Here is a 19,209-nt window from a genome sequence, read left to right as displayed (position 1 = left end):
TCCCACACCTGTAACTTCTGGGGAGTTACTTCTGAGGCTGGGGAGGCTGCTGATCCTTCTCACCTTTTTCCCAAGGCACTGCTGATAATAATTTTTCCATTTCACCAGATACTTCTGGAGCAGGTGCTGCTGGTGGTGCTGTGCTGCCCTGTGGTGCTGAGCCCTCAGCATCAGAGACTCCCTCATTAATTCCTTCCAGTGATGAAATAGGCTCTGTAAACGCACTGTTAGGGGAAGATAAATTAACTCATGTACCAAAAGGAGAGTATTAATCTCAGAGTATCAAGTGATAAGCTACTCTTCCCAAATGTTTCAGCAACACTTAACTTGGACAACACTCAGCACTGACAGTATTCAATATAGGAAGAAGAACTCTGAAATGCTTTATGTAACAGACAGGGAAGCTGTGACTTGCAAGTCCTCCCTGCTGTCACTGACATTCTTTATAACCTTTAGGAAAGCCCTCTGTGCTTCAGAGTCCTCATGTCAAGAATGTACCATGGCACCATGAAATGCTTGCAGAGTTTGAGGGTCCTTCAGTATGAGCTACTAAAGAAAGACTGAAGCAGTAATTGGTCAGATTACTTGCACTGCCCTCAAAACAGATGTCTGAGGTTCCCAAAATTAGTAATGGAAAATTGCTTTGAGGAAGGAAGTGTTACCATCCATTATACAGAAACAAAAGTAACACAAGCAGCATTCAGCAGATCATTGGAGACCCAATTCACTCTCCATTCTGTGGGGACATCCTTTGTAAGCCAACAGGTCATCCAGTCACTTCATTTGTACAGATGACACAACACACTGCCCTTGGACTTCTGAGAGCTCAACATCTACATCAGCTCACCTAAATCCAAATGTTTTCTAGCCTCCAGCACAGCTGTCACCTTCAGATGGCGGTGACATGCTCGTAGCCAGGCAGTGTCTCTCCACTGCAGCAGCACCTAAGGATAAAATGCAAACAGGAGATGGGACACAGACTGGTACTGCAATGGAAGGGGACACAATGTACTCCCCCAATCACTGGTAACATAACCATTTCCACTTCATTTTTCACATAAGGCTCAACAGACAGTAAGAATTTCCTACAAATTAAATACAGAAGTACTTCAGAGGGTCCCCTTGGCATTTTTCAAGGCATTCTTCTCTTTCATCCAACCCCTCCCTGCCCCACCTCACCAATACTGCTATGCTATATCATGCTCCTGGTTTTCCCTTCCTTCTAAGGAATAAGAAGAAGGAAGAGAAAAAGCCATGAGCTCACAAAGACAAGTTTCAGAGACACCTGCAAAAACAAGATGAGACTCCCACTTTGCAGATCTCTCTTAGTAGTTGCTCTTAGATTTATGTTTTTGGTCCTTCTAATTGTACTACCTGACTCTTGCCTGAACCAGCACCTGTACTGAGACCTTGGCACCTGCTGTACAGACCCTACCTTTGACAGGATTGCTCTTCTGTAGTGCTCATCTGCTCGAGTAGTTGCCTTAGATTCATCTATAAGAGCAAGGACATTTTCTCTCCATGTACACAGCACCTGTCTGAAGGCAAAAATACACACAAAAGTTAAAAACAAACCCATCAAGAATTATTCTCACTTGTTCATTGGGCACTATCCCACTCATAAGGGAACCAAAATCATTTGCGTCTATAAACCCAGTGGTGAAAATCAACTTCTGCCCCTTCAAGTCTCTGATGAAGAGAAGGCAGTGCAAAACAGAATACAGTCTGAAATCCAGCAGCTTCAGCTGAGCCAATCAGGCCCTGCAAGTGACTCAAGCATTAAAACAAATAAGGTAATTAAAACTAAAGTAACTATAACCAAAGTAATGTGATAATATTTTAATCACTCTTCTCACTCTAATGCTAGAGAATCTCTGCATCTTCCAGGCTGCTTTAATACCATAACAGACAGGGAATGATGCAGTTTGCTGTCTGATGACTCTTGCAGGACTAAACAGAGATTCAAAAAATATTAAAGCAAAACAGACAGCAAACAGGAAGAGGTTGATTTCTTTTAACTAGATGACCTGCATGCAAAGAAACAGCAATGCATGCCAGAGTCAACTCCCAGCACCCAACATTCAAAAAGTTACAAAGGTGGCAGTGAAAGAAAGAAATGAATTTGACTGCAGTGCAGCCAGTCTTCTCATGCTGTCTAGGAAGAGGCTCACCGCAGCAGCAGTCGAGTGTGCTGTTTCTCCTTCTCAGCTACTTGATACAGAATGCACTGTATGTTTTGTTGGTAAATCTGAAAAAAATAGTATTGAGAGGTAAATTTACCTCAACTGTTAATACCTGTGAGGAAAGGAAATATCTAGAAACTCTTACTAGCATCTAACTCTTATTAGCTCATAAGTAGCACTGGCAGAAAAGTACAGGGGGAAAAATACAGCCACTGAAATCAAATGCTGCTTTGTTGTGACAAGCAGTCACTACACAACAGTTAATGCCAGCTGTGATACACCATTCACCAGTGCTACACTTGTGATTACCTTGGTTCTTCTGCTCCAAAAAGCAATTCTAGAGCTCATACAGCCCTACACACAACAGCCTCCTTTCTACCTTGCACATGGTGTGTTTGTACCTCCAGTGAAGCAGTGTGGGAGCTCTTCAGCTCTCAAACACTCCAGCACATACAGACAAGTGCCTCAAAAAGGCTGTTCCATCCCACCTTCCAAGCTGCCAAGGTCTTGCCCAGCAACACATGTCGATAGTGCAGGTCTGCTTGCACCAACTTCCTCCATTTCTCACGCTGATGTCCCACATACTAGAAGGAGGAAATGGGAAAAAAAAAACAAAACAAAATATATGTACACATGAAGGAGGGAAAACAAGTAATGGTAGAGTGAGGAGGTAAATGAACCATTTTCCAGTCTTTGGAGAGACAGCAATCCTTCACTGTGCTGTAACAGCTTTTCACTCAAACTTGTGCTGCACTCTGCTATGTCCCCAAAAGGCCTGGTTGAGGTGCTTTTTTTCCTGCCCTTTGGAATCTTCTTTGAAGACTGATGGAAACCACTCAACCAGGACTGCATCAACATAGCAGTTCTAACTATAAAATTTCTCATAGATTCTCAAGAGATGCTGCAAGGCACATCTGCTATCACGGTAAGGAAAAGACCACCATGAAAGTACTCTGTGACAGCGGTTGCTACAACATGTAACACAAATACAGGCCACACACAAAAGCCTGGCTGCAAACTTCTGACTCAAGTTTTGAGAAGGAGACACTCAGTACTGGGTAAGGACAATTTCATCACAATAATTCTTATTACATTCCCAGGTACATCTAAACCATATTCCTATTCTCACCCCATCTAGATACACGAACAAAAAGAATTCCTCTCTTCCCTACACAGCTCCTGCTCTACCCACACCAAACTGGTTTTATCCACATGAAAAGGGAGGAGAGTTTAGGAATTATTAGTGTTTAAAATAAACAATTAAACTTCTAGCCATATAGGTACAAGCAATTCAAACATAACAAAGACTTCATACTCTTCCCCCTCTGTTAACTCTCTCACCTCTCTCCACTTGTTCCAAGTCTGCTGCAGACACTTTGAACAGTGAAATCTTAAAGCTTCTGCCTCCTTGAGCCTCCTATAAGAAAAATAATTATTTGTCCTACAATGCAATCCATGTTACTGGACACTTCTAGCACAGACTTGAGTCCACATTTGTTATTTTCAGTAATTCACTTACTGAAAGACAACTTAGTAGGCTCCAAAGCACAAAAAAGGAGTGAGCACTATTGTGAATTAAATTCTGTTTGCCCAAAGTAGGCTGCCACACGGCCAATCCAAATTATTCTGTTTTAAAAAAGTTCTTACTCTGTTTCTCTCTCCTGAGTCTTTTGTTTCCACAGACAGAAGGCCTTTAGCAGCAGCTGGTTACTGTAGTGATCTCCTGCACGAACCAAGCCCTCCTGCTCCTCCAAATGTGCAGCTGCTCTTGTACACCAGCGGTGCCAGAAGGAGCGCAGGAGCTGCCTCTGGAAATGGAGGACAGCCTGCAATGGATGGAAGGTGGCAATGAATGCACAGCACAGGTAGCTACAAACAATGAGAAACAACTCCTTAGAGATGACATTCATAGAACCCCCCAGTGTTTGTTTGAGGTTGAACAGTAATGGACACACCACCAAAGCCCCTCTGCGGTGAGGTTATGTAACGTGCTCTGCAGGGACCTGTGTGCATGTTGATGGAGGAACTGTTACCAAAAAACAGCAGGCCAAAGAGGGGAAAAGCACAAGCTGATAAATAGCATGTGAAGGACTCCTAAGAACAAGTAAGTTCCAGAAACTTGTTGAAGGTACAAGAACTGATAATCTCCCACCACTGAGGGTGAGCCATATCTGCACAATGACACTCCCATGTGCTGCTGTCAACTTGAAGTTGTGTAAGAGACCACATGAAGGCCACAGAGGCTGCTACATGCAAAGACTCCAGGACTATATACATATATATATATTAGAATATATTATATACATTATATTAGAAAATGAAGGGTCCTATAAAGAACTTTATGGACACCTACCTAGAAGCAGCTAATTTCTCAGTACAACCCGGCACGTCTTACATAGGCTGGGGCTGGCCATTTAGTATTAATTACCATTATTTCAACAAAGTAACTATGAGACAGTGTGAGAGAGAGAGAGCACACATACATTTACAGGGTGAGAGAATAAATGAAGGAACCATGTGAATGGCAATCCTCTAATAATAATTTGATTCTATTATAACAAACTGGTTAACTTAAAAAAGGTGATCAGTAAATATTGCTTGTAATCTGTTTCCCTTGACTTGATCCCTCACCAAGAAAAAGAGAATTTACAACAACCAAGTCCATCTCATGTTAACACATATTCACAGACAGTGACTATGAAATCATCCCCTCTATTTCCTAAGCAAGGTACAAGAGTTACATTTACCTTCTTCTCTCCCATTCGATATTCTTGCAGCTTGCAGACCTTCAGCAGCCACGTGTCAAATACCTGTCTCATCAACACCCTCCTGGCAAGCAAAAAGGGACAATGTCAGCACAGGAGAGAATTCCTTCAGTAAACATATTGATTTTATAAATGACAGCTGACTAAACGAACCTTAGAGCTAGGCTTAACCAATCTCCTTCTTATGTTCCACAGAGAAGCAGGAGATGTAAATTGTTCACTACTCATGGAAAATATCAGAGTAATTGCCATCAAGTCATGCCCCAAAGATATTACCATACTTTAGAAGAGAACCAAAGGCTCACAGATTCCACATTTGTACAAATTTGTATTAATATTTCTCTGCATACCTGTAACGGGCATGAGCCACTGATGTTAAGGCCTGCTCCTGTTCTTCCTCCCTCTCTTCCAAACGGGACTTCCAACGGTTCCAGTACTTCTGCAGCACCTGAAATAAAACAAGAAAGACACAAAACCCCCCAAAGATATCAAGAGAAAAGAAGAATTATTAAAGTCCTAATGAAACTGCATACTGTAATAGCTGCCTCCTGCACTGCTCTATAAACCAAACTTTATAACTTCCTACAAGCTTTTCTGGTAAAAGAAAAAAATCCACAACAAACACAGGGAAATGAAAAACTAAACATATCTAAGTGTGGTAGTTGACTCACACAGATTTTCTGTGGCTGTTAGTACCCAAGAACAATAAAGGTGAGAGTGGAAGTGACACAAGAACCAAAGTGAAACTCACTGTAACTCGGTGCTGACGGGATGACAGATTTGCTCTCATTCGCTGAACACGAGTGTCCAGGACATTCTGCCGAAGACCCTTAAGGCCAAGTTCCCGTAACAACAAGAAATAAACACAACTTTCATTTGTAATCCAAATCAGATAATTCAGAACTGATCTACGATCCTAGAATCCCTTGCGTGGGGGCAGAACACAGTAAATAGCATTATGAGAGCACCCTGCTTCAAATCACTAATCATCCTGCTTTTATAATCACTGCTGTTTTCACTTCATGATCCAAACCAGTTTATTCTTTCAATGACCAGTACTGATCCAACCTTGAAAACAGCTCAGCTCCAAAAAGCTGAAGCTTTGCTTGTGTCCACCTTTCAGATAGCCTTCAGGGATTTATTTTTTCTTTAAAAGTACCCTAAAACCTAAACAAAACCCCAAAACATTCAACTACTTGCACATGAAGCAAGCTGTCTTCGGTCTCATGTGAAAAGCAGCATGCATACATTACTGCAAAGAAAAAAAAATAATTCTTGTAGCAAACAGCATAAGAAAAAAAAAATCAAGGGGAAAAGGCAATCTCATGGTGGAATAGCCAGGGAGCAGGTAACCCAACACCTTCAAGATGAATCTACTTCACCAGTTTCCTCATTTGGATTCAACTGGCAAATTCCAGAATAGTTGAAATTTAGAAACCTGGTGTATCTCTCACTTAATACCCACACAGCACTGTCAGTGTTACAGGGACACTCCACAGCCCCTCCCACCTGGCACATAACAGTGCTCTTACCAACAGGTGACACTTGTGGTGCTTTTCAGCCAGCTCACACTGCCGAGCCTCTTCCACACACAGCACGACATCTGTCACTGAGTTAAAGTATCTCTACACAGAAACAACCTTCTCCCACAGGGGGGCACTACATCTCCACCTAAATCTGCTTCAGTGTTTGAATGTCCAGCACTTAACTTAGGGCAGAAGTTTTGACTACAGTCAAACTTTTAGATTTTGTTGGCTTATCACAATATGTTTCTGATTCACTCTTAAGTAACAACCATAAATTATCTTCTGCAGGTTCTAATATACTCTTATACAGCTGCTAATATACTGTAATTACAACAGTTTAATGAATGGTTAATGTGGCAGTACATACACCTCTCTAATGACATGTTTGTTGTCACTCACATCACTGCACAACATTCCTGCCTATTAACTGGATCTTCCCCCTGCGGGAATGCTTCAAGCTTGTCTCTGCTAGGGATTAAACACAGATTGGATACAATGCTTCCAGTGTGCAAAGACTCTCCACAAGGCAATCCTTGCTGCTTGTTTTTCCAGGTCCCTTTGGTGAGCATGTATTCTTCTCCTGCACTCCCATGACAGCTGCCAATCGGAGAAGAACCTCTGGAGCACCCGGCGTCGGTGAAACTCCTGGGCCAGCTCTGGAAGACAAACACAAATCACTCATGGCTTGTTCTGTCCTAGGCTCATTCATATCAGATCCTGGCATCTGAGTCACTGGTTCATAGGTGACATGAGCTCTAACATTGAAAAATGGTTACAAGAATTTACATTAATGCTCAGTTACAGATCTTCCTATTGATCACAAAGGCAGTTTTAAAGCAGTAACCTACTGTACTGACTTAAGAGAGGGAAGTTAGGACACTCTATGACTTGTTCAACATACTCAAACTTGCTTACATTTCAGCATACCCCTATTACTAGTTCCTACATATCCAAGCCAGATTCTTTTCCACTGTCATCAACCAAAAAGCAATTAATATAAGTACTTGAACTCATTCCCATTCAAGGGGATGAACTGGTGTAATAATTTTTACCATCCCATAGGAGCTGTGATTTGATTCATTATCAAGAAAACCCACAGACTGACTGATCAAAGTCTTGAATGTATTCTTCTCACAGATATCTCAGTCAAAATACAATAGACAATATAAAAGTTTTCATCAAGGGAATTGTAAAACTTTTTTTTAAAATCCTATGGAAAGCAGGTGATCTTCCTGACAGTGCAGTATATGAGCTGAGCCAGCCAGGCCTGTCACAGTGTACAGCCCAAGCTGCATCTCATGTCCTGGTGGGCAGAGACATTGCAGTGTCTCCTAGAACAGGAAAAACCATCACTGTGCCCTCAGCAAAGGGCCTGAGCCCTGTTCTGTCCCGAGTCATCACCATTTTCACTCACCATTCTGGCGTTTCTTTACTCTGTGGAGGTTCATGTATCCCAGCCATGCTCCCACACATCTCCTCAATTCCCAGTGTTGATGGTGAGTTACTGCCCTGGTGTCCTTCTGCTTCTCATCCTGGGTGTATAAATACAGCTCTCGCCACTGTAACCAAGCCTGAAGGAACAATTAAGGGGCAAGGGCAGTAAGGGGGGAAAAACAGATGAGATTAGGGAAGTAGAACAAAGAGGAGGAGAGGAAGAACACATACACAACAGAAAATTCCATATAAGTTCTAAAGGTGAAAGCCATGAGCAATGAGGGTCCCCCCCAAAAAAGGGGAAAAAACCCAACAAAACCCAAACAAATACCAAAGAAATGTCAGCATTGAAAAAAACTTTGACCTTTTCTCTCTTTTTAATACTTTCACACTTTTTCCCATTACAAAGGCCAATATAATACTTTCCTTTGGCCAACAGGTTTTCTTTCAGAGTATTTTCATATAAAAGGGAATCACATCAGGAAATACTATAAGACTTCTCAAATCAAAAATTTCTTTCCTGAGCAGAATACTGCCCTAAAACAGGTCATGATGCATCTTACACTGCAGGTCAAATTAAATACCATCCCTTCTTTTTAATGAAATGGACAAAAAGCCACAGTTTCAAGGAAAGAAAGAAAGAAAGGAAAGAAAGGAAAGAAGGAAAGAAGGAAAGAAGGAAAGAAGGAAAGAAGGAAAGAAGGAAAGAAACCCATGCTGCTTTCACTTCATCTGGGGACAACAGTCTCAGACATCTGATCTAGTTTTAAGTAGTCCTGCAAGAAGAAGGAAGTTGGACATGATGCACCTTGAACTCTGACAGGTTTGGTGCTGTGACCACTTCCCTGGGGAGTCTGTTCCAGGGACTGACAACCCTCTCAGGAAGAGCCTTTTCCTAGTGTCCAATCTGAACTTGCCCTCGCATAGCTTCACACCATTTCCCCATGTCTGATATGATATTCCATCATAAATACTGCAATTTGCAAAGCAAATGAGTACAAGGCTTAATTTTTATTAATCTGCAACATTTTCACGTGTGCAACTTGAACATTAGAAATGGCAGTAGCTGAAGCTCCTGAGACTTACTCGAAACTGCAGGCTCTGGGCCCAATGTTGCAGAGCCAAAACATTCATTTTATGTCCAGAGCATTTCTGGTAGTGTTGTCTTCTCCACACTGCCCATGAAATGCTGCCAAAACAATGTTACAGACAAGTTCAAACACAGGTGCCATAATTTGGTGCAAGAAATCACTTTCATCTCACTGGAAAAATGTATGAACAACAATCTTTTCAAAGAACCACTAAATGCTTTGGGTTGGAAGAGATCTTAAAGATTATCTTGTTCCAACCCCTGCCATGAGCAGAGACACTTTACACTATCCCACACTGCTCCAAGTCCCATCCAGCTTGACCTTGAACACTTCCAGGGATGGGGGGCATCAACATCATCCCTGGGTAATCTCTGGGTTAAAAAGTGCCTTAACCACCCTCAGAGTAAAGAATTTCTTCCTAATATTCAATCTAAATCTACACTCTTTCAACTTAAAGCCATTCCCCCTTGTCTTCTCACTGCATGCCTTTGCAAATGTCAGTCTTCAAGGCTCCCATTAGATATTGGCAAGCTGCTATATAATGTCACTTAAATTCACAGTCTGTGGGTGTGCCAGAAGCACTCGTACATCCCAGAAAGAAAAAGAATTCTTTTTAAAAAGTCTAACACCCAACAAAGTCACTGCAGGACAAGATAACACAGATAAAAGCCATGGTCTTATGGTCAGTGCCTCTCTGCCTGTTTGTATTCCACCCTTACCGCAAACAGCTTCTTTCCCTGAATGCCAGTGCCACAGACTGCATCCCATGTTTTGTCCTTTGAACATCAACATAAACCAGCCACTGCTGCCAGGTCCTGAGCAGAGTTTGCTTCTTGGCTGTGCATGACAAAAAACGGCAGCATCTTAAATTCATCAGGAATCTGGCACATCTCAACCATTCCATCACAGATCGCCCGACTCGTGTGTCCTCAACCTGCAGGGACACCTTGTGGAAAAGCCTGAAATGACAGCGACCCTCCCTCTGTGAGGGTGTCACAGTGAGAAGTCTCAGAATTGCTGACAGCACCATCCATGCCACTTGTTCAGAGCACCGTGAATTATTGGACAATAATTGCTTTGTCTTCAGTGCTTACAGGGGAAATAACTGAACATAACAACAACAGTCAGCATAACGACTGCACTGGGTAAGAATTAGAGGATTCTCTTTGTTTAAAAAAAAAAAAAGTTCATCAGGTTCATCAGTTGCTTTTCGAGAGTTATTCTCTACTACAAGCAGAGAAATCAGCCAGAAACAAGTCAACTTTATTTAGCAGGCTGGTCATGCAGCTAAAAACAGAAGTGGTGTCACAAATTCCAGTTTACCACTTAGTGCAGCACACTGCATATTCTCCTCACAGCAGGCTGGCTTGTCAGAACTGATACTATCAAAGCAAAGTTCTTAGAAAAAACAGTCATTGAGTCTATGCCCCTTCACACTTACACACAAAAAACCTTTTTCCTTTTCAGAATTTCCTTGTGAATCAAGCATCAACCTACCTTGAAACAGGTCACCTTTTTCTATTTTTGACCAAGTAACACACAGCTTTTGCAGTAAATACTGTGCCCTCAGTCATAAGAAAGGAAGTCTGCATAGCCTGGCAGTTTGTGTCCATAGGTGTCAGCCTCTAGGACATTCTGAGGCTACATTCATGTAGCAGAGAACAGTTAACTTATTCTGCAAACCAGCACAGAACAAATCCTCAGTATCACCTTTAAAGAAGGGTAAACCTCCCTTCAGCAAAACACATTCCCTGAACCAAGAAAGCTGCTACCAGCACAGAAAGCTCTAAGTCAAATCCTTTGCAGAGCAAAGAACCTACACAACAAGACAAAGGACACTTCAAAATTTGGGCTTCTTTCAATTGCAAGACACAAGCTGGAAGGAACAGTCAATAGACATAAAATAAGTGTAGTTAAAAGCACAGGGAATTACTATCTAATGTCTATAGCAACAGTTGATAGAGAATTCCAGTAAAACATTCAATCAAAAAACATCTACTTTGAAACATATTGTGATTAAATTAAAAAAAAACAAACAACCAAACAAACAACCAAACAAAAATCAAGCCAGCCCCTCAAAAACAAACAGAGCAGATGGAGAGGCCCTTATGCTTTTTCACTGGCATCCCTAAATATCTATATACTGCACCCCTGTAAGAGAACCCCCTGCCATCTGCTCCTGCAAGCACTGCACTGCCATAGGGTGGGGGAGCCCAGGGTGCAAACAGGCACAGGGGACACAGATTCTGGTAAATAATTCCTGTGGAAACTCCCATCTCATGTGTCCCCAAATACTGGTAATTACCATTACTTCACTTACCATGAGACTCTGCAACATAATACTTGTTCCTCTTTCCTTGCTGTTGGCATACATAGGCTCTCCAAGCCTTAAATATCAAATTAAGGAGTAAATGCCTGAAAAATGAAAGAAGTGCCATTCAGTAAAACATGAAAATAAGCAATGAACATTGCTCTTGGCCCAGATGTACTATAGATGGAACTTGCTCTGATAATAAAAACTCCTTCAGAAAATTTCTCACACACACCCCAATGGGAAGTCATTTCACTAACCTGTAATGGTTGTCTGCTCTGAGGCTGAGCTTTTCTCTGCAAACTGTCCACTGCTCTTTCCACTCTCCAAAAGTTCTTTGAAGAATCTTCTGATCATAAAAACATCTAAACAGTTGAAAGATTTGGATAGAAGAAACATCATACAGGTTTCCAGAGTGACCACAAAGCAGTTTCAATGATTACACCACCACTTCTCCAGGCTTGCCTGATTAGCCTAACAACATCTAATTGCATTTAAAACCACTACCCTACTGTGACACTTTACTCGAAGACTCTGTGAAGTACTGCAAGAAGCAATAATTTTACTGACTGTAAATATTTCACATAAAGACAAGGAATAAAAGACAGATGTTGTTAACTTGTCAGACATCAGAGTACCAGTTACTTGAGACCTATTCACATCTTTTATCCTCAGTTCTGTGTTTCACTCTAACAACCAGAACAGTAGATAACAACACATGTATTTTCCTTTCTAATTTTGTTATTTGCTATTTCAACACAAAACAATATATATATATAAATACAAAAGCTACATCAGGTTTTATAACACTTTGATGTTTTTATCATGTAATAACAGCAGAATTAGGCCCAGAATACCTAGAGGTGTCTCAGTAAAACATATCAATCCTCTCACAAGTTACAATACACAGCCACCTACCCCAAGCCAAGCTGCAAAGTCATTCCAAGCACTCATGCAGAAAAGGAAAAAAGAAGTGAGCTAGGTTATTTTTTTTACTTGGTACATTAATGGTATTGCACATGCATTAAAGGTATTACAAACTAAAGCTGTGGAGAACTGGGGACTTTTAAATCTAGAAAGGCAATTCATTATTGCTTGTGCTCCTTGCTAGTCTTTATAAAATCCATTTCCCCTAAAAAATAAATTCATCATTGAGTTGAACTGATAGCCAAAGTAGTGCCAACTCAGTAGATGGGACAACAGGGAACAGTGGGGTTCACAGGACAACTTCCATTTACCAACAAAGGCAGAAACAGAATATATTTGATACAGAAAAACGAAACTGAATGACTAAGGGCCTGATCTTACTCCAAATGCAAGTCTTCCCACTGGGAATTGCTTCAGTTCCCAAGGGTGTGGTCAAGCAAGAATGAACATGCAAATTAATGCAAAACAAGAAATGAACATCAAAGCATGGGGTTTCAGTAGCTCACAGAACACTCACAACACTCACAGCAAAAGGAATTATCTGCCACAGGTATTTCCAAGTCAGATAGACACCAAACATATACACATACACATTAAGAACAGTGCAAACAGCAATATTAACTGGATTTCATATTAAGAGTTGGACTCAATGATCCATGTGGGTCCTTTCCAACTCAGAATAGTCTGTGAAATCTCTGTCATCATAACTTTGGGAATAGTTACATTTAAAGAAGGTATGCCAATCACATCCCATCATTTATATGCACATATATTTATCAAAACACAATTCCTATGAATTTGGTTAATAAAAGTTTAACCATGATTATTAAAAACAAACAAAAAAGCAATAGCAAAAAAAGGTAGTCAAAGAAAATCTCCAAATGATCTCAAAATGCATCCAAATATTTTCTTGGCAGCCAGTACACTCTTAGCCCAATGGTTTACCACCAAGACATTAAAAAAAAACAAACCAAAACAACAACAACAAAAAAACCCAAAAACAAACAATAAAAATATAAATTTTAAAAAAACACCAAAAAAACCCCACAAACCCCAACAACAACCAAGCAAACACCCAAACAGAAAGAAAGAAAAAAAAAAAGAACAAAAAAAACCACTTCTAGTTTCATCTACCTGGCTTTGGAAGGGAGAACTTTTCCAAATGTCATTTTTGCCCACAGATAAAAGAACTTCCTTGCTAGATATCTGGAATATAAGGAAAGGTTAGTTGCTTTTGTACTCCTCTGTAAATTCCCAGGCAGTAGTGAAAATAGGAATTTTTATTCTAGTTTCAGTAATAAAAGTAAGGGTCTAGTTTTCAGAGATCAATGCATATATGAAATATTCAGATCCTGAAATTAGTACCTATAACAGAGCAATTCATAAATTGAATTCATAAATTCAGCAACTCAAGCATCATTGCAAAACTTGAATTGGGGTGTACTTCTTTTACTTCTTTAGGAATGCTGGGTAGCCAAAATGCCTTCAAAGCAGCCCTTTTCCAGCCAGTGATAGCACTGAGCAGGGAGCTGGCTGCCTGGGTCCCTTTCTGAGGTTTCAGTGTGGTAACATCACTGTTTCCCCCAGGTCAACCAGCTGAGTCCAGAATACTCGAGCTAATCTAATGTCTGGCCCTTCCTGAAGCCAGCAGCTCTTCCTTCTTCCCCCCTCCCCTCAGCAATTCCACATCTCCACGTTTCTCCCAATACCAGCTTAGCTCACTAATATGTTACTGGGACACTATCACCTTTCCCCTCCTTTTTTCCCAATGGATTCCAGACTGGCACAGGAGGGCCCCAAGAAGCACCACAGGCTTCACAAGGTAATCAGTCAAGGCACAGCCAGGAGGGGAGGCCTCCCTCTTCCAGCAGGTCTGAGCTGCTCCATCAGCTCAACAAATGATGGGCTTTTGATCTCTACGCAATTACATCCCACCTTTGTCAAGATTCTTTCAACAAACAGAAGAAACAAGTAAAAAACACTAGAGGACAGCAAGAAGAAATCATTACACCTAGCAGTATATCAAAGAATATTGTTAAACAGCCATTTTTTAATTTGCCTTTGAAAAGAAATACATGAAATCTGACTGTCAGTCCTTGTCCTCAAGTTACCACAAGGCATCTTCAGAACTGTCTGCCATGGCCATGAACTAAAACTCCTGCTGTAACCTGCACTGGTACTACTAAACCCAGACATCCCAGGTCCCTTTAGTGAAAAATACGTTTTGTACTTATCACCTGCTTTGGAATTTTTTTAACATTCTTCTTTGACTCTGAGTATACCCATCTTGACCTGGTTTGTCATGACCTCTGTCCTGAAATTCATGTGTTGCAGACTGGGGAGTAACAGATTGTCCAGCTGCATGAACTTGATGCTCAGGTGGTTGCTGGATTTCATGCATCATCAGGGTTTTTGAACTTAAAAGGAAAGGAGAAATATATTGTGGAAAATTCTACCACCTGCAAAGAAGTGACATTATTTCAATAGTTTGGTCTGTAACAAAGGTATTTATTAAAATCCAGAACATGACAGTTACAAAATGCTAAAACATTTATTGTTTCTTTATCAGGTATTTTTCAGTATGTGGAATTTTAAACTTTCCCCAACACAACCAGGAAGGTTCATTTCAGTGCAATCCTGTCACAGACAACTCTTTCCTCCTCTAAAGCTGAAATGAAAAAAAATCTTTCAAATACATTTGTGTGTGCACACAAAGGTGTCTTGACAGAGAAGCTCTGACTGTGGTTTTCTGCCTTTTAGTCTCAAACATAGCAAGGTATTCTGTCTACTGCTGATAAATTCTCTTGAGCAGTAGTGAAGTGAGAACTTTCAATTTTAACATAAAATGTTCTTTTACAAGTTTTTTCCTAGTTTTGTTCATAATTTAACTGTGTGTCTCAAAAAAACAAACTGAAAATCTCTTCCTGTTTTTTACATATTCATCATTAAAAAACAAAATTAGACATATTTTTCCATCACACAGTTTACTTTCACGTGTAGTTCTAATCTGAAAAACAACAAGTGTGTTTCTACAAATTCTAAGTATTTTTTCTTAGTAATTTTCTGAAAACAAGGATAAAAAAAACCCAATGCAGATAAAACTTGCTGCACCGGTTCCATTGAAGCTTCTTTCCCAAAACAAATGCTGCCACCACCCTGGAAATTTGCACATTAGAACCACAAACACATTCTTGAGTTCCAGAAGAGGCAAAGAAGAGGATAACCTGAAATCTCACCCTAATAATACCCTGAACTGAGTTAGGGAAAACGTGACTGCAGCCAGAAAAAAATGTTGTTTTCACTAAGTGACTGGAACAATGCAAGTTTCAAAAGTTCAGCTGAATAACCACTATTAACAACAAATCACTGGGAGAAAATACAATATTTCTGGCTTGTTCCAGCAGGCTGCAAAGAGTTAAAAAAAAAAAAAAAGTAATGGAAGAAAATGAGATCTGTATTTTGTGTGAGAAATTCTTGTTCTATAAAACTTTATCTGAATGTTTTCTGAAAGAAGTAGGCCGTGTCCAGCAGACAAAAGAATTCTGTTCACATCAAGATGTGCAGTTAAGGCAACTCTATGAACTTCTCAGGAGGAGTTTCAGGCACTTTAAATATGATGCAAAAACGTTTTCAGCACAAGTTCTTGTACACACCTCCCAACTCCCTTTGAACCTACCTCATCTTCTCCCAAGGTAAACCTGGTCTGACCATATGCAGTAACAACCTTACATAAAGGAGTTGGAAAAAATCAACCTTGAGTTAAACATGCAGAAGTTTTGAATTAAAGTCTAAGGTGTGTGAATATCTAATAATTTTCCAACATATGTACTTTTAAACAGATTATTTCTCTATTTGAAACATTGTTGTGTGCTGCACATATTTCATTATGACAGCTTATGTCCCCCAAAATTTATGGCAAGTGACCATAAAAAATAAAGAGTCAAAGAAGGATCATTTCTCCCTTGTATATTCAGAATGCATAAGCAAGGGAAGAATAAGAAAATTAACATGGAGTAAATTCTGTGGTAGGGCCAACAGCTATGTCCAAGTTATGTTTCAGTCTAATATCTCAAGCTCAAGAACATCAGTTTTATATGTAAATATTATGATAATGTAAACTCACATAAAGTTGTTTCATTATCAGTTTGGGGGTGGGGTGTTCGTTGGTTTTTACTTTGCTTCTAAGAGGAACATTTTCTGGTTAACAAAGTTCATCGAGACTAATAAGCCCTTTTATGAAAATAACTCAAATTTCTGCTGTGCCATGGAAATCTTAAGATGTCATAAATATAAAATAAATTACAGCTGAGGTCTTTAACACAGTAGCTTCTTATTACTGCTCACCTGCTCCTGAATTTCTCCATTGTAGTTCCGGCCTGCAGTACAAATGCACTCTCTGCTCTGCAGTGTTGTTTATTAACTTTGGACAAAGCATAAATTGGTGCCTGTTACTTTTGATGAATCCATCACACGGATCTATGCTAAATGCAGCCTGTATCATAAAAATGACATGACTTCCACTCAAACAGTACAATGCAATTCCAGATGTTTAACATGAAAAGCATGTCTCACTCGGTAACACTGTGCTGGCTTAATCTAATGGTAATAAAGTCATAACCATTTGAATCCTAAGGCAGCAATCCTGCCCATTTAAACAAAAATGTGCTAGAAAGGTGCTGCAAAAAGTAAACTACTCCAAATTATGTGCCCCTACTTAAAAATAAATTAATAACTAAGGGTGACACCCATCAGCAGCCTTTTCACCCCTTTTTTTTTCTTTTAATACTACATTCCTCTCCCTCACAAGCTCTGAGAAATTGAGAAAACAATGAGTTCCACCTAGCTCCAGCAAGAATTCTCTATGCATGGAACCCTGCGACTTCCAAAGGTCCCGGGAAGAGACCGATTTTATGAAAGCACCTGGAACTACGGCTTGGCATCTCCTTTTAAGTGTCAGAGACAAAGTGGATTTTCCTATAAGCACTGGTTAGGTTAAGTTAGAAAACAAAACAAAAAAACCCACAAGCAAATGAAAACCGAAACAAACGTAATAAAAAAATACCCTACAAGATTTTTCTGGAGATTCCTTTCAGCAGGTAACAATACCCTGAACGCTTTCTGTGCTTGTGGACAAACACTGGAGACCCACACGACGCTGCTCCACAACCCCGCCGTGAGGGACCGCGGCAGCCGCCCCCGGCCCGCTGAGGGGGCCGCGGATCCCGGCACAGGACGGGCGGGCAGCAGCGGGGAAAGCACTGCAAAGGGAGAGCAGCGGAGAGGGGAACCGGCGGCACCGGCACACGGGACGGGCGGACAGCAGCGGGGAAAGCACTGCAAAGGGAGAGCAGCGGAGAGGGGAACCGGCGGAGTGAGGGAGCAGCGGCACCTGAGGCGGCCCCGCCATGAGGGGCGGGCGGGCGGACAGCGCCCCCGTGCGGCGGGGCGGGGCCGAGCGCGGTGCCGCCCCCGGGACCGGCCCCGGTGTGACCGGGATTTACCGGGCACAGGCACGCTGTGGCCGGGATTTACCGATCCGTGCAGGGAAAGCGGCTGAACGGCCGTGGCAGGGACCTGTATCTGCACTTGGGAAAAAACTGTCTTCTGCCACTTCTGTGCTCCTGGACATTTCTGCTGTGAGCATCAAGTAACAGGCACGTGTGGCAGGGGTGCCTTTGGGAGCCAAAACACCTATTTTAGCTCACAAAAGCGATGTGAACAAAGGTGACAGTGAAACACAACATAGTTCAGGTCTTCTCAAAGCCTACAGCATCTCATAATAACCACTGAGCTCTAGGCTGGTGACTCATTGGTTGCTATGGAGTCTCCCTGTGTATTTGTTTGGAAAGCAGTAGGTACAGTGCTGCCTCATTAATAATGCAGCACTTTGTCACGAAAAATGGTGAGAAGTTTTATTTCTCATATATTTCTTTCATTCCATAGGTAACCAGATTTTAACTCTGGTATTCAACTTCATTAGAGATCAGGGAAGAGAACATTTTATTCACCAGATCCTACAAGAAATTCGTTGTTCCTACACAGATCTCTCTGCTCAAGGCGTTTGGAAACGTGAGGCCCTGCCGGGTTCCTGTGGCAGCAAGTGCTGGGGCAGAGCTGTATGCAAACGGAGCAGGCGATCTCGCTCAATAAATTCCTTAAACTGATAATGAAAACAATGTCTCCTCCTTATTAGCAAGCACTGAAAGACTTTTGGGGTGGCTCCGAGTAAGATGCTCCACTCACTGCACCAATCTAGTCCTGCTGTCCTACGGGAATGCCGGACTCCAATTTGACAGGAGCCCGGTGCGGGTTGAGAACACCGGGACGCTGCGCTCACACTGGCGGGCTGGGCAGCGGGGCAGACCCGGCCGGAGCACCCCGCTCAGCCGCGGGAGCCGGGCCGCGCACGGCGGGACGCGGAGGCGCTCCGGGGCAGCCCCCCCGAGCCCGCCAGTGACCATGGCGAACGCGCGTGAGGGGGCGAGGGGCAGCGCCCGCCGAGCGCGCCCTCAGCCGCGATCGCCCCGCCGCTTCCCGCCCTCCTCTCACCCCGCGCTCCCCCTGAGGCGACACGGGGACAGTGCCGGGACAGGGACAGGCCGATCCCGCCGCCCCGCACAAGGCGCGCACCGCATCCCGCCGGCGGCCGCCTCCCCCGCAGGGCTGCCCGCCCAGACTGCCTGCAGGCCCTCTCCGAGCCCCGCTCCTCTCCTCACCCACCGCACCGCTCGCAGAGTGACACGCCGGTTCCGCGGGCGGCGGGCAGCGGGGACACACGGCGGGAGCACGGCCTCCGCCGTCAGCGCCTCCCGCCGCCGATTCGCGGTCAGGCGGCAGGCGGGGGAGCCCCCGGCGCGCGCGCCCGACGCGCCTGCGCGCGGGGCGTTAAATGGGTGCGGAGCGGGCGGCGCGAGGCCCCGGCTACGGCGGCTGAGCGGAGGCGGCGCCGGGCGGAGCGGGAGCGGCGGCGGC

General features: G+C 42.6%; 1 protein-coding gene across 11 annotated transcripts in view; it reads right to left on the bottom strand.

The window, feature by feature from the left end:
* The window catches only part of SFI1 (SFI1 centrin binding protein), a 27,083-nt gene extending 8,031 nt beyond the window's left edge, over nucleotides 1-19,052 (bottom strand). For 2 of the 11 annotated variants that reach the window (XM_033075417.2, XM_033075416.1), the window contains exons 1-20: nucleotides 16,582-17,296; nucleotides 14,475-14,654; nucleotides 13,372-13,443; nucleotides 11,571-11,675; nucleotides 11,320-11,414; nucleotides 9,719-9,836; nucleotides 8,995-9,097; nucleotides 7,889-8,045; nucleotides 6,969-7,130; nucleotides 6,481-6,551; nucleotides 5,700-5,792; nucleotides 5,299-5,396; nucleotides 4,931-5,012; nucleotides 3,831-4,009; nucleotides 3,525-3,600; nucleotides 2,672-2,767; nucleotides 2,172-2,248; nucleotides 1,436-1,538; nucleotides 848-944; nucleotides 64-224 (exon numbers count right to left, since the gene is read on the bottom strand). In XM_033075417.2, coding sequence (XP_032931308.1) covers nucleotides 64-224; nucleotides 848-944; nucleotides 1,436-1,538; nucleotides 2,172-2,248; nucleotides 2,672-2,767; nucleotides 3,525-3,600; nucleotides 3,831-4,009; nucleotides 4,931-5,012; nucleotides 5,299-5,396; nucleotides 5,700-5,792; nucleotides 6,481-6,551; nucleotides 6,969-7,130; nucleotides 7,889-8,045; nucleotides 8,995-9,097; nucleotides 9,719-9,836; nucleotides 11,320-11,414; nucleotides 11,571-11,675; nucleotides 13,372-13,443; nucleotides 14,475-14,654; nucleotides 16,582-16,601 — 2,145 coding nt within the window. In that variant the 5' untranslated portion in view covers nucleotides 16,602-17,296. The other 9 variants (XM_033075406.2, XM_033075413.2, XM_033075408.2 and 6 more) reach the window with 8 other exon arrangements.
* Nucleotides 19,053-19,209: the final 157 nt, after the last annotated feature.

Source organism: Catharus ustulatus, chromosome 18 (genome assembly GCF_009819885.2).
Source record: "Catharus ustulatus isolate bCatUst1 chromosome 18, bCatUst1.pri.v2, whole genome shotgun sequence".
Lineage (NCBI taxonomy): Eukaryota > Metazoa > Chordata > Aves > Passeriformes > Turdidae > Catharus > Catharus ustulatus.
Note: the sequence above shows the minus strand (reverse complement) of the source record. Positions and strands in the feature narration are given on the sequence as shown.